Consider the following 14964-nt stretch of genomic DNA (forward strand, 5'->3'; position numbering starts at 1 on the left):
GGGTATAGGGTGGGCACTGGGCCGTATACTGGGTACATGATTGTTAAGAGTCTCTGGGTGTCCTGTCCTACCTGAGGCTGCGTGAGCGGGGGCGCATGGGCGAGTGTCGTTCATCCTCGTCTGTGATGCTCTCGGAGCTGAAGTGCTTGGTGAGGAAGTGCAGCTCGTCCGCCGTGGGCTGGAAGGGCAGCTGGTGCAGCTTCTCCTGGGATGAACAGGATGACTGTGAGAAGCAGAGAGGGAGGGATTACAAGGGCAGAAGAGCCGGGCACTAGTAGCGGCTAACTGCTAAAAGGAGGGATTACAGCAGCAGAAGAGCCAAGTAGTGGCTTACTGCTGGAGGGAGGGATTACAAAAACAATAGAGCCAAGTAGTGGCTTACTGCTGGAGGGAGGGATTACAAAAACAATAGAGCCAAGTAGCTAGTAGGGGTTTACTGCTGGAGGGAGGGATTACAAAAACAATAGAGCCAAGTAGCTAGTAGGGGTTTACTGATGGAGGGAGGGATTACAAAAACAATAGAGCCAAGTAGCTAGTAGGGGCTTACTGATGGAGGGAGGGATTACAAAAACAATAGAGCCAAGTAGCTAGTAGCGGCTAACTGCTGGAGGGGGGATTTCAAGAGCAGAAGAGCCAAGTAGCTAGTAACGGGTAACTACTAAAGGGAGGGATTACAGGAGTAGAAGAGCCGAGCAGCTAGTAGCGGCTAACTGCTGGAGGGAGGGATTACAAGGGGAGAAGAGCCGGGTAGCTAGTAGCCCAGCGGCTAACTGCTACTGTGAATGTTAACTCCTGGCTAAGGTAGTGTCTTCTGCTCTCTCCTGGGCCGTTGTGAATGAAAAAACTTTGAAGACTTTTAAAATGGGGATGATTGTCTGTTAAACATTTAGACTGTACATTAGGGGTTACGGAGGTATTGTTGCTCCTTTGAGTAAGATAAAAAATATTCAGAGCTAATTTAACCTGAATCCATAATGAGGTTATATGAGCACAACTTCATCTCCTCTGAGCTGGTGAGTAAGCAGAAATCCTTCAGGCTTTTCATCAACATGAGGAAGAGGCTGTATGTGCATCAGTCAGACTAACAATATGAGTAACGGTGAGACTAACAGTCAGACTAACAGTCAGACTAACGGTGAGACTAACAGTCAGACTAACAGTCAGATTAACGGTCAGACTAACAGTCAGACTAACGGTCAGACTAACAGTGAGACTAACTGTGAGACTAACAGTCAGACTAACAGCCAGACTAACAGTCAGACTAACGGTGAGACTAACGGTGAGACTAACAGTCAGACAGTCAGACTAACCGTGAGACTAACAGTCAGACTAACGGTGAGACTAACAGTCAACCTAACAGTGAGACTAACAGTCAGACTAACGGTGAGACTAACAGTGAGACTAACGGTGAGACTAACAGTCAGACTAACGGTGAGACTAACAGTCAGACTAACAGTCAGACTAACGGTCAGATTAACGGTGAGACTAACAGTCAGACTAATGGTCAGACTAACAGTCAGATTAAAAGTGAGACTAACAGTCAGACTAATGGTCAGACTAACGGTGAAACTAACAGTCAGACTAACGGTGAGACGAACGGTAAGACTAACAGTCAGACTAACAGTCAGACTAACGGTGAGACTAACAGTCAGACTAACGGTGAGACTAACAGTCAGACTAATGGTCAGATTAACGGTCAGATTAAAGGTGAGACTGACGGTGAGACTGGGCTGGGCTGCACCAGAGGGAAGAGACGTACTGTACTAGGAGGGGTGTGAGATTCTTCTGGGATACACACACAAAAACATTATGTAAACACACACACAAACTCACTGAGACGGTGGAGCTGGGTGTGTTAGTGCCATATCCAGAGGAGGGAAGTGAGGCCAGAGACCAGCGTCTGCCATCCGTCCTACGAAAGAAAGAGAGAGAAACACAGAGAGGATGGCAGGGGTTAATGTCAGTTCCTGGGTTTACTATGAAAGGCTTGATGGAGCCATGGTACCCAGCTAGATGTCCGGGACAACTCACACGGAAAATTCCAATCAAATCTAAGTTTATTGGTTACGGACACAGATTTGCAAGCGTTATAGCAGGTGCAGTGAAATGCTTGTGTTAATAGCTCCAACAGTACAGTAGATTGTCTTGTGTTACTAGCTCCAACAGTACAGTAGAATGTATTGTGTTACTAGCTCCAACAGTACAGTAGAATGTATTGTCTTACTAGCTCCAACAGTACAGTAGAATGTCTTGTGTTACTAGCTCCAACAGTACAGTAGAATGTCTTGTGTTACTAGCTCCAACAGTACAGTAGAATGTATTGTGTTACTAGCTCCAACAGTACAGTAGAATGTCTTGTGTTACTCCAACAGTACAGTAGAATGTCTTGTGTTACTAGCTCCAACAGTACAGTAGAATGTCTTGTGTTACTAGCTCCAACAGTACAGTAGAATGTATTGTGTTACTAGCTCCAACAGTACAGTAGAATGTATTGTGTTACTAGCTCCAACAGTACAGTAGAATGTATTGTGTTAATAGCTCCAACAGTACAGTATAATGTATTGTGTTACTAGCTCCAACAGTACAGTATAATGTCTTGTGTTACTAGCTCCAACAGTACAGTAGAATGTCTTGTGTTACTAGCTCCAACAGTACAGTAGAATGTATTGTGTTACTAGCTCCAACAGTACAGTAGAATGTATTGTGTTACTAGCTCCAACAGTACAGTAGAATGTCTTGTGTTACTAGCTCCAACAGTACAGTAGAATGTCTTGTGTTACTAGCTCCAACAGTACAGTAGAATTTCTTGTGTTACTAGCTCCAACAGTACAGTAGAATTTCTTGTGTTACTAGCTCCAACAGTACAGTAGAATGTATTGTGTTACTAGCTCCAACAGTACAGTAGAATGTCTTGTGTTACTAGCTCCAACAGTACAGTAGAATGTCGTGTGTTACTAGCTCCAACAGTACAGTAGAATGTCTTGTGTTACTAGCTCCAACAGTACAGTAGAATGTCTTGTGTTACTAGCTCCAACAGTACAGTAGAAAGTATTGTGTTACTAGCTCCAACAGTAGAATGTATTGTGTTACTAGCTCCAAGAGTACAGTAGAATGTATTGTGTTACTAGCTCCAACAGTACAGTAGAATGTATTGTGTTACTAGCTCCAACAGTACAGTAGAATGTCTTGTGTTACTAGCTCCAACAGTAGAATGTATTGTGTTACTAGCTCCAACAGTACAGTAGAATGTCTTGTGTTACTAGCTCAGACAGTAGAATGTATTGTGTTACTAGCTCCAACAGTACAGTAGAATGTATTGTGTTACTAGCTCCAACAGTACAGTAGAATGTCTTGTGTTACTAGCTCCAACAGTACAGTAGAATGTCTTGTGTTACTAGCTCCAACAGTACAGTAGAATGTATTGTGTTACTAGCTCCAACAGTACAGTAGAATGTATTGTGTTACTAGCTCCAACAGTACAGTAGAATGTCTTGTGTTACTAGCTCCAACAGTACAGTAGAATGTATTGTGTTACTAGCTCCAACAGTACAGTAGAATGTCTTGTGTTACTAGCTCCAACAGTACAGTAGAATGTCTTGTGTTACTAGCTCCAACAGTACAGTAGAATGTCTTGTGTTACTAGCTCCAACAGTACAGTAGAATGTCTTGTGTTACTAGCTCCAACAGTACAGTAGAATGTATTGTGTTACTAGCTCCAACAGTACAGTAGAATGTATTGTGTTACTAGCTCCAACAGTACAGTAGAATGTATTGTGTTACTAGCTCCAACAGTACAGTAGAATGTCTTGTGTTACTAGCTCCAACAGTACAGTAGAATGTATTGTGTTACTAGCTCCAACAGTACAGTAGAATGTCGTGTGTTACTAGCTCCAACAGTACAGTAGAATGTCTTGTGTTACTAGCTCCAACAGTACAGTATAATGTCTTGTGTTACTAGCTCCAACAGTACAGTAGAATGTCTTGTGTTACTAGCTCCAACAGTACAGTATAATGTATTGTGTTACTAGCTCCAACAGTACAGTAGAATGTATTGTGTTACTAGCTCCAACAGTAGAATGTATTGTGTTACTAGCTCCAAGAGTACAGTAGAATGTCTTGTGTTACTAGCTCCAACAGTACAGTAGAATGTCTTGTGTTACTAGCTCCAACAGTACAGTAGAATGTATTGTGTTACTAGCTCCAACAGTACAGTAGAATGTCTTGTGTTACTAGCTCCAACAGTACAGTATAATATATTGTGTTACTAGCTCCAACAGTACAGTAGAATGTATTGTGTTACTAGCTCCAACAGTACAGTAGAATGTCTTGTGTTACTAGCTCCAACAGTACAGTAGAATGTCTTGTGTTACTAGCTCCAACAGTACAGTAGAATGTATTGTGTTCCTAGCTCCAACAGTACAGTATAATGTATTGTGTTAATAGCTCCAACAGTACAGTAGAATGTATTGCGTTACTAGCTCCAACAGTACAGTAGAATGTCTTGTGTTAATAGCTCCAACAGTACAGTAGAATGTCTTGTGTTACTTGCTCCAACAGTACAGTAGAATGTATTGGGTTACTAGCTGCAACAGTACAGTATAATGTATTGTGTTACTAGCTCCAACAGTACAGTATAATGTCTTGTGTTACTAGCTCCAACAGTACAGTAGAATGTCTTGTGTTACTAGCTCCAACAGTACAGTGGAATGTCTTGTGTTACTAGCTCCAACAGTACAGTAGAATGTCTTGTGTTACTAGCTCCAACAGTACAGTAGAATGTCTTGTGTTACTAGCTCCAACAGTACAGTAGAAAGTATTGTGTTACTAGCTCCAACAGTAGAATGTATTGTGTTACTAGCTCCAACAGTAGAATGTATTGTGTTACTAGCTCCAACAGTACAGTAGAATGTCTTGTGTTACTAGCTCCAACAGTACAGTAGAATGTATTGTGTTACTAGCTCCAACAGTACAGTAGAATGTCTTGTGTTACTAGCTCCAACAGTACAGTATAATGTATTGTGTTACTAGCTCCAACAGTACAGTAGAATGTATTGTGTTACTAGCTCCAACAGTACAGTAGAATGTCTTGTGTTAATAGCTCCAACAGTACAGTAGAATGTCTTGTGTTACTAGCTCCAACAGTACAGTATAATGTATTGTGTTACTAGCTCCAACAGTACAGTAGAATGTCTTGTGTTACTAGCTCCAACAGTACAGTATAATGTATTGTGTTACTAGCTCCAACATTACAGTATAATGTCTTGTGTTACTAGCTCCAACAGTACAGTAGAAAGTATTGTGTTACTAGCTCCAACAGTAGAATGTATTGTGTTACTAGCTCCAAGAGTACAGTAGAATGTATTGTGTTACTTGCTCCAACAGTACAGTAGAATGTCTTGGGTTACTAGCTGCAACAGTACAGTGTAATGTATTGTGTTACTAGCTCCAACAGTACAGTATAATGTCTTGTGTTACTAGCTCCAACAGTACAGTAGAATGTCTTGTGTTACTAGCTCCAACAGTACAGTAGAATGTATTGTGTTACTAGCTCCAACAGTACAGTAGAATGTCTTGTGTTACTAGCTCCAACAGTACAGTAGAATGTCTTGTGTTACTAGCTCCAACAGTACAGTAGAATGTCTTGTGTTACTAGCTCCAACAGTACAGTAGAATGTCTTGTGTTACTAGCTCCAACAGTACAGTAGAAAGTATTGTGTTACTAGCTCCAACAGTAGAATGTATTGTGTTACTAGCTCCAAGAGTACAGTAGAATGTCTTGTGTTACTAGCTCCAACAGTACAGTAGAATGTATTGTGTTACTAGCTCCAACAGTACAGTAGAATGTCTTGTGTTACTAGCTCCAACAGTACAGTAGAATGTATTGTGTTACTAGCTCCAACAGTACAGTAGAATGTATTGTGTTACTAGCTCCAACAGTACAGTAGAATGTCTTGTGTTACTAGCTCCAACAGTACAGTAGAATGTCTTGTGTTACTAGCTCCAACAGTACAGTAGAATGTATTGTGTTCCTAGCTCCAACAGTACAGTAGAATGTATTGTGTTCCTAGCTCCAACAGTACAGTATAATGTATTGTGTTAATAGCTCCAACAGTACAGTAGAATGTATTGCGTTACTAGCTCCAACAGTACAGTAGAATGTCTTGTGTTCCTAGCTCCAACAGTACAGTAGAATGTCTTGTGTTCCTAGCTCCAACAGTACAGTATAATGTATTGTGTTCCTAGCTCCAACAGTACAGTAGAATGTATTGTGTTAATAGCTCCAACAGTACAGTAGAATGTATTGCGTTACTAGCTCCAACAGTACAGTAGAATGTCTTGTGTTACTAGCTCCAACAGTACAGTAGAATGTCTTGTGTTAATAGCTCCAACAGTACAGTAGAATGTCTTGTGTTACTAGCTCCAACAGTACAGTATAATGTATTGTGTTACTAGCTCCAACAGTACAGTAGAATGTCTTGTGTTACTAGCTCCAACAGTACAGTATAATGTATTGTGTTACTAGCTCCAACATTACAGTATAATGTCTTGTGTTACTAGCTCCAACAGTACAGTAGAAAGTATTGTGTTACTAGCTCCAACAGTAGAATGTATTGTGTTACTAGCTCCAAGAGTACAGTAGAATGTATTGTGTTACTTGCTCCAACAGTACAGTAGAATGTCTTGGGTTACTAGCTGCAACAGTACAGTATAATGTATTGTGTTACTAGCTCCAACAGTACAGTATAATGTCTTGTGTTACTAGCTCCAACAGTACAGTAGAATGTCTTGTGTTACTAGCTCCAACAGTACAGTAGAATGTCTTGTGTTACTAGCTCCAACAGTACAGTAGAATGTCTTGTGTTACTAGCTCCAACAGTACAGTAGAATGTCTTGTGTTACTAGCTCCAACAGTACAGTAGAATGTATTGTGTTACTAGCTCCAACAGTACAGTAGAATGTCTTGTGTTACTAGCTCCAACAGTAGAATGTATTGTGTTACTAGCTCCAAGAGTACAGTAGAATGTATTGTGTTACTTGCTCCAACAGTACAGTAGAATGTCTTGGGTTACTAGCTGCAACAGTACAGTATAATGTATTGTGTTACTAGCTCCAACAGTACAGTAGAATGTCTTGTGTTACTAGCTCCAACAGTACAGTAGAATGTCTTGTGTTACTAGCTCCAACAGTACAGTAGAATGTCTTGTGTTAATAGCTCCAACAGTACAGTAGAATGTCTTGTGTTACTAGCTCCAACAGTACAGTAGAATGTCTTGTGTTACTAGCTCCAACAGTACAGTATAATGTATTGTGTTAATAGCTCCAACAGTACAGTAGAATTTATTGCGTTACTAGCTCCAACAGTACAGTAGAATGTCTTGTGTTACTAGCTCCAACAGTACAGTAGAATGTCTTGTGTTAATAGCTCCAACAGTACAGTATAATGTATTGTGTTACTAGCTCCAACAGTACAGTAGAATGTCTTGTGTTACTAGCTCCAACAGTACAGTATAATGTATTGTGTTACTAGCTCCAACAGTACAGTATAATGTCTTGTGTTACTAGCTCCAACAGTACAGTAGAAAGTATTGTGTTACTAGCTCCAACAGTAGAATGTATTGTGTTACTAGCTCCAACAGTACAGTAGAATGTATTGTGTTACTAGCTCCAACAGTACAGTAGAATGTATTGTGTTACTAGCTCCAACAGTACAGTAGAATGTCTTTTGTTACTCCAACAGTACAGTAGAATGTCTTGTGTTAATAGCTCCAACAGTACAGTAGAATGTCTTGTGTTACTAGCTCCAACAGTACAGTAGAATGTCTTGTGTTACTAGCTCCAACAGTACAGTAGAATGTATTGTGTTACTAGCTCCAACAGTACAGTAGAATGTCTTGCGTTACTAGCCCCAACAGTACAGTAGAATGTCTTGTGTTACTAGCTCCAACAGTACAGTAGAATGTATTGTGTTACTAGCTCCAACAGTACAGTAGAATGTCTTGTGTTACTAGCTCCAACAGTACAGTAGAATGTCTTGTGTTACTAGCTCCAACAGTACAGTAGAATGTATTGTGTTACTAGCTCCAACAGTACAGTAGAATGTATTGTGTTACTAGCTCCAACAGTACAGTAGAATGTCTTGTGTTACTAGCTCCAACAGTACAGTAGAATGTATTGTGTTACTAGCTCCAACAGTACAGTAGAATGTATTGTGTTACTAGCTCCAACAGTACAGTAGAATGTCTTGTGTTACTAGCTCCAACAGTACAGTAGAATGTCTTTTGTTACTAGCTCCAACAGTACAGTAGAATGTCTTGTGTTACTAGCTCCAACAGTACAGTAGAATGTCTTGTGTTACTAGCTCCAACAGTACAGTAGAATGTCTTGTGTTACTAGCTCCAACAGTACAGTAGAATGTCTTGTGTTACTAGCTCCAACAGTACAGTAGAAAGTATTGTGTTACTAGCTCCAACAGTGGAATGTATTGTGTTACTAGCTCCAAGAGTACAGTAGAATGTATTGTGTTATTAGCTCCAACAGTACAGTAGAATGTCTTGTGTTACTAGCTCCAAGAGTACAGTAGAATGTATTGTGTTACTAGCTCCAACAGTACAGTAGAATGTCTTGTGTTACTAGCTCCAACAGTACAGTAGAATGTCTTGTGTTACTAGCTCCAACAGTACAGTAGAATGTATTGTGTTACTAGCTCCAACAGTACAGTAGAATGTATTGTGTTACTAGCTCCAACAGTACAGTATAATGTCTTGTGTTACTAGCTCCAACAGTACAGTAGAAAGTATTGTGTTACTAGCTCCAACAGTAGAATGTATTGTGTTACTAGCTCCAACAGTACAGTAGAATGTCTTGTGTTAATAGCTCCAACAGTACAGTAGAATGTCTTGTGTTACTAGCTCCAACAGTACAGTAGAATGTATTGTGTTACTAGCTCCAACAGTACAGTAGAATGTATTGTGTTACTAGCTCCAACAGTACAGTAGAATGTATTGTGTTACTAGCTCCAACAGTACAGTAGAATGTCTTGTGTTACTAGCTCCAACAGTACAGTAGAATGTATTGTGTTACTAGCTCCAACAGTACAGTAGAATGTCGTGTGTTACTAGCTCCAACAGTACAGTAGAATGTATTGTGTTACTAGCTCCAACAGTACAGTAGAATGTCTTGTGTTACTAGCTCCAACAGTACAGTAGAATGTCTTGTGTTACTAGCTCCAAAAGTACAGTAGAATGTCTTGTGTTACTAGCTCCAACAGTACAGTAGAATGTATTGTGTTACTAGCTCCAATAGTACAGTAGAATGTATTGTGTTACTAGCTCCAACAGTACAGTAGAATGTCTTGTGTTACTAGCTCCAACAGTACAGTAGAATGTCTTGTGTTACTAGCTCCAACAGTACAGTAGAATGTCTTGTGTTACTAGCTCCAACAGTACAGTATAATGTATTGTGTTACTAGCTCCAACAGTACAGTATAATGTATTGTGTTAATAGCTCCAACAGTACAGTAGAATGTATTGCGTTACTAGCTCCAACAGTACAGTAGAATGTCTTGTGTTACTAGCTCCAACAGTACAGTAGAATGTCTTGTGTTAATAGCTCCAACAGTACAGTATAATGTATTGTGTTACTAGCTCCAACAGTACAGTAGAATGTCTTGTGTTACTAGCTCCAACAGTACAGTATAATGTATTGTGTTACTAGCTCCAACAGTACAGTATAATGTCTTGTGTTACTAGCTCCAACAGTACAGTAGAAAGTATTGTGTTACAAGCTCCAACAGTAGAATGTATTGTGTTACTAGCTCCAACAGTACAGTAGAATGTATTGTGTTACTAGCTCCAACAGTACAGTAGAATGTCTTTTGTTACTCCAACAGTACAGTAGAATGTCTTGTGTTACTAGCTCCAACAGTACAGTAGAATGTCTTGTGTTACTAGCTCCAACAGTACAGTAGAATGTATTGTGTTACTAGCTCCAACAGTACAGTAGAATGTCTTGTGTTACTAGCTCCAACAGTACAGTAGAATGTCTTGTGTTACTAGCTCCAACAGTACAGTAGAATGTCTTGTGTTACTAGCTCCAACAGTACAGTAGAATGTCTTGTGTTACTAGCTCCAACAGTACAGTAGAATGTCTTGTGTTACTAGCTCCAACAGTACAGTAGAATGTATTGTGTTACTAGCTCCAACAGTACAGTAGAATGTATTGTGTTACTAGCTCCAACAGTACAGTAGAATGTATTGTGTTACTAGCTCCAACAGTACAGTAGAATGTCTTGTGTTACTAGCTCCAACAGTACAGTAGAATGTATTGTGTTACTAGCTCCAACAGTACAGTAGAATGTATTGTGTTACTAGCTCCAACAGTACAGTAGAATGTCTTGTGTTACTAGCTCCAACAGTACAGTAGAATGTCTTGTGTTACTAGCTCCAACAGTACAGTAGAATGTCTTGTGTTACTAGCTCCAACAGTACAGTAGAATGTCTTGTGTTACTAGCTCCAACAGTACAGTAGAATGTCTTGTGTTACTAGCTCCAACAGTACAGTAGAATGTCTTGTGTTACTAGCTCCAACAGTACAGTAGAAAGTATTGTGTTACTAGCTCCAACAGTGGAATGTATTGTGTTACTAGCTCCAAGAGTACAGTAGAATGTATTGTGTTATTAGCTCCAACAGTACAGTAGAATGTCTTGTGTTACTAGCTCCAAGAGTACAGTAGAATGTATTGTGTTACTAGCTCCAACAGTACAGTAGAATGTCTTGTGTTACTAGCTCCAACAGTACAGTAGAATGTCTTGTGTTACTAGCTCCAACAGTACAGTAGAATGTATTGTGTTACTAGCTCCAACAGTACAGTAGAATGTCTTGTGTTACTAGCTCCAACAGTACAGTAGAATGTCTTGTGTTACTAGCTCCAACAGTACAGTAGAATGTATTGTGTTCCTAGCTCCAACAGTACAGTATAATGTATTGTGTTAATAGCTCCAACAGTACAGTAGAATGTATTGCGTTACTAGCTCCAACAGTACAGTAGAATGTCTTGTGTTACTAGCTCCAACAGTACAGTAGAATGTCTTGTGTTAATAGCTCCAACAGTACAGTAGAATGTCTTGTGTTACTAGCTCCAACAGTACAGTAGAATGTCTTGTGTTACTAGCTCCAACAGTACAGTAGAATGTATTGTGTTACTAGCTCCAACAGTACAGTAGAATGTCTTGCGTTACTAGCCCCAACAGTACAGTAGAATGTCTTGTGTTACTAGCTCCAACAGTACAGTAGAATGTATTGTGTTACTAGCTCCAACAGTACAGTAGAATGTCTTGTGTTACTAGCTCCAACAGTACAGTAGAATGTCTTGTGTTACTAGCTCCAACAGTACAGTAGAATGTATTGTGTTACTAGCTCCAACAGTACAGTAGAATGTATTGTGTTACTAGCTCCAACAGTACAGTAGAATGTCTTGTGTTACTAGCTCCAACAGTACAGTAGAATGTATTGTGTTACTAGCTCCAACAGTACAGTAGAATGTCGTGTGTTACTAGCTCCAACAGTACAGTAGAATGTCTTGTGTTACTAGCTCCAACAGTACAGTAGAATGTCTTTTGTTACTAGCTCCAACAGTACAGTAGAATGTCTTGTGTTACTAGCTCCAACAGTACAGTAGAATGTCTTGTGTTACTAGCTCCAACAGTACAGTAGAATGTCTTGTGTTACTAGCTCCAACAGTACAGTAGAATGTCTTGTGTTACTAGCTCCAACAGTACAGTAGAACGTATTGTGTTACTAGCTCCAACAGTGGAATGTATTGTGTTACTAGCTCCAAGAGTACAGTAGAATGTATTGTGTTATTAGCTCCAACAGTACAGTAGAATGTCTTGTGTTACTAGCTCCAAGAGTACAGTAGAATGTCTTGTGTTACTAGCTCCAACAGTACAGTAGAATGTATTGTGTTACTAGCTCCAACAGTACAGTAGAATGTATTGTGTTACTAGCTCCAACAGTACAGTAGAATGTCTTGTGTTACTAGCTCCAACAGTACAGTAGAATGTCTTGTGTTACTAGCTCCAACAGTACAGTAGAATGTCTTGTGTTACTAGCTCCAACAGTACAGTAGAATGTCTTGTGTTACTAGCTCCAACAGTACAGTAGAATGTATTGTGTTACTAGCTCCAACAGTACAGTATAATGTATTGTGTTACTAGCTCCAACAGTACAGTAGAATGTATTGCGTTACTAGCTCCAACAGTACAGTAGAAAGTATTGTGTTACTAGCTCCAACAGTAGAATGTATTGTGTTACTAGCTCCAAGAGTACAGTAGAATGTATTGTGTTACTTGCTCCAACAGTACAGTAGAATGTCTTGTGTTACTAGCTCCAACAGTACAGTAGAATGTATTGTGTTACTAGCTCCAACAGTACAGTAGAATGTATTGTGTTACTAGCTCCAACAGTACAGTAGAATGTATTGTGTTACTAGCTCCAACAGTACAGTAGAATGTCTTGTGTTACTAGCTCCAACAGTACAGTAGAATGTATTGTGTTACTAGCTCCAACAGTACAGTAGAATGTCTTGTGTTACTAGCTCCAACAGTACAGTAGAATGTCTTGTGTTACTAGCTCCAACAGTACAGTAGAAAGTCTTGTGTTACTAGCTCCAACAGTACAGTAGAATGTCTTGTGTTACTAGCTCCAACAGTACAGTAGAAAGTATTGTGTTACTAGCTCCAACAGTAGAATGTATTGTGTTACTAGCTCCAAGAGTACAGTAGAATGTATTGTGTTACTAGCTCCAACAGTACAGTAGAATGTATTGCGTTACTAGCTCCAACAGTACAGTAGAATGTCTTGTGTTACTAGCTCCAACAGTACAGTAGAATGTCTTGTGTTACTAGCTCCAACAGTACAGTATAATGTATTGTGTTAATAGCTCCAAGAGTACAGTAGAATGTATTGTGTTATTAGCTCCAACAGTACAGTAGAATGTCTTGTGTTACTAGCTCCAACAGTACAGTAGAATGTATTGTGTTACTAGCTCCAACAGTACAGTAGAATGTATTGTGTTACTAGCTCCAACAGTACAGTAGAATGGCTTGTGTTACTAGCTCCAACAGTACAGTAGAATGTATTGTGTTACTAGCTCCAACAGTACAGTAGAATGTCGTGTGTTACTAGCTCCAACAGTACAGTAGAATGTCTTGTGTTACTAGCTCCAACAGTACAGTAGAAAGTCTTGTGTTACTAGCTCCAACAGTACAGTAGAATGTCTTGTGTTACTAGCTCCAACAGTACAGTAGAAAGTATTGTGTTACTAGCTCCAACAGTAGAAAGTATTGTGTTACTAGCTCCAACAGTACAGTAGAATGTATTGTGTTACTAGCTCCAACAGTACAGTAGAATGTATTGTGTTACTAGCTCCAACAGTACAGTAGAATGTCTTGTGTTACTAGCTCCAACAGTACAGTATAATGTATTGTGTTACTAGCTCCAACAGTACAGTAGAATGTATTGTGTTACTAGCTCCAACAGTACAGTAGAAAGTATTGTGTTACTAGCTCCAACAGTAGAATGTATTGTGTTACTAGCTCCAAGAGTACAGTAGAATGTATTGTGTTACTTGCTCCAACAGTACAGTAGAATGTCTTGTGTTACTAGCTCCAACAGTACAGTAGAATGTCTTGTGTTACTAGCTCCAACAGTACAGTAGAATGTATTGTGTTACTAGCTCCAACAGTACAGTAGAATGTCTTGTGTTACTAGCTCCAACAGTACAGTAGAATGTCTTGTGTTACTAGCTCCAACAGTACAGTAGAAAGTCTTGTGTTACTAGCTCCAACAGTACAGTAGAATGTCTTGTGTTACTAGCTCCAACAGTACAGTAGAAAGTATTGTGTTACTAGCTCCAACAGTAGAATGTATTGTGTTACTAGCTCCAAGAGTACAGTAGAATGTATTGTGTTACTAGCTCCAACAGTACAGTAGAATGTATTGCGTTACTAGCTCCAACAGTACAGTAGAATGTCTTGTGTTACTAGCTCCAACAGTACAGTAGAATGTCTTGTGTTACTAGCTCCAACAGTACAGTATAATGTATTGTGTTAATAGCTCCAACAGTACAGTAGAATGTATTGCGTTACTAGCTTCAACAGTACAGTAGAATGTCTTGTGTTACTAGCTCCAACAGTACAGTAGAATGTATTGCGTTACTAGCTCCAACAGTACAGTAGAATGTCTTGTGTTACTAGCTCCAACAGTACAGTAGAATGTATTGTGTTACTAGCTCCAACAGTACAGTAGAATGTCGTGTGTTACTAGCTCCAACAGTACAGTAGAATGTCTTGTGTTACTAGCTCCAACAGTACAGTAGAAAGTCTTGTGTTACTAGCTCCAACAGTACAGTAGAATGTCTTGTGTTACTAGCTCCAACAGTACAGTAGAAAGTATTGTGTTACTAGCTCCAACAGTAGAATGTATTGTGTTACTAGCTCCAAGAGTACAGTAGAATGTATTGTGTTACTAGCTCCAACAGTACAGTAGAATGTATTGCGTTACTAGCTCCAACAGTACAGTAGAATGTCTTGTGTTACTAGCTCCAACAGTACAGTAGAATGTCTTGTGTTACTAGCTCCAACAGTACAGTATAATGTATTGTGTTAATAGCTCCAAGAGTACAGTAGAATGTATTGTGTTATTAGCTCCAACAGTACAGTAGAATGTCTTGTGTTACTAGCTCCAACAGTACAGTAGAATGTATTGTGTTACTAGCTCCAACAGTACAGTAGAATGTATTGTGTTACTAGCTCCAACAGTACAGTAGAATGGCTTGTGTTACTAGCTCCAACAGTACAGTAGAATGTATTGTGTTACTAGCTCCAACAGTACAGTAGAATGTCGTGTGTTACTAGCTCCAACAGTACAGTAGAATGTCTTGTGTTACTAGCTCCAACAGTACAG

General features: G+C 39.6%; 1 protein-coding gene across 1 annotated transcript in view; it reads right to left on the reverse strand.

The window, feature by feature from the left end:
* The window catches only part of mast2 (microtubule associated serine/threonine kinase 2), a 345729-nt gene that overhangs the window by 38080 nt on the left and 292685 nt on the right, over window positions 1-14964 (reverse strand). The window contains 2 exon segments of the mRNA XM_065009240.1: window positions 72-223; window positions 1834-1912. Coding sequence (XP_064865312.1) covers window positions 72-223; window positions 1834-1912 — 231 coding nt within the window.

Source organism: Oncorhynchus nerka, linkage group LG24, assembly GCF_034236695.1.
Source record: "Oncorhynchus nerka isolate Pitt River linkage group LG24, Oner_Uvic_2.0, whole genome shotgun sequence".
Lineage (NCBI taxonomy): Eukaryota > Metazoa > Chordata > Actinopteri > Salmoniformes > Salmonidae > Oncorhynchus > Oncorhynchus nerka.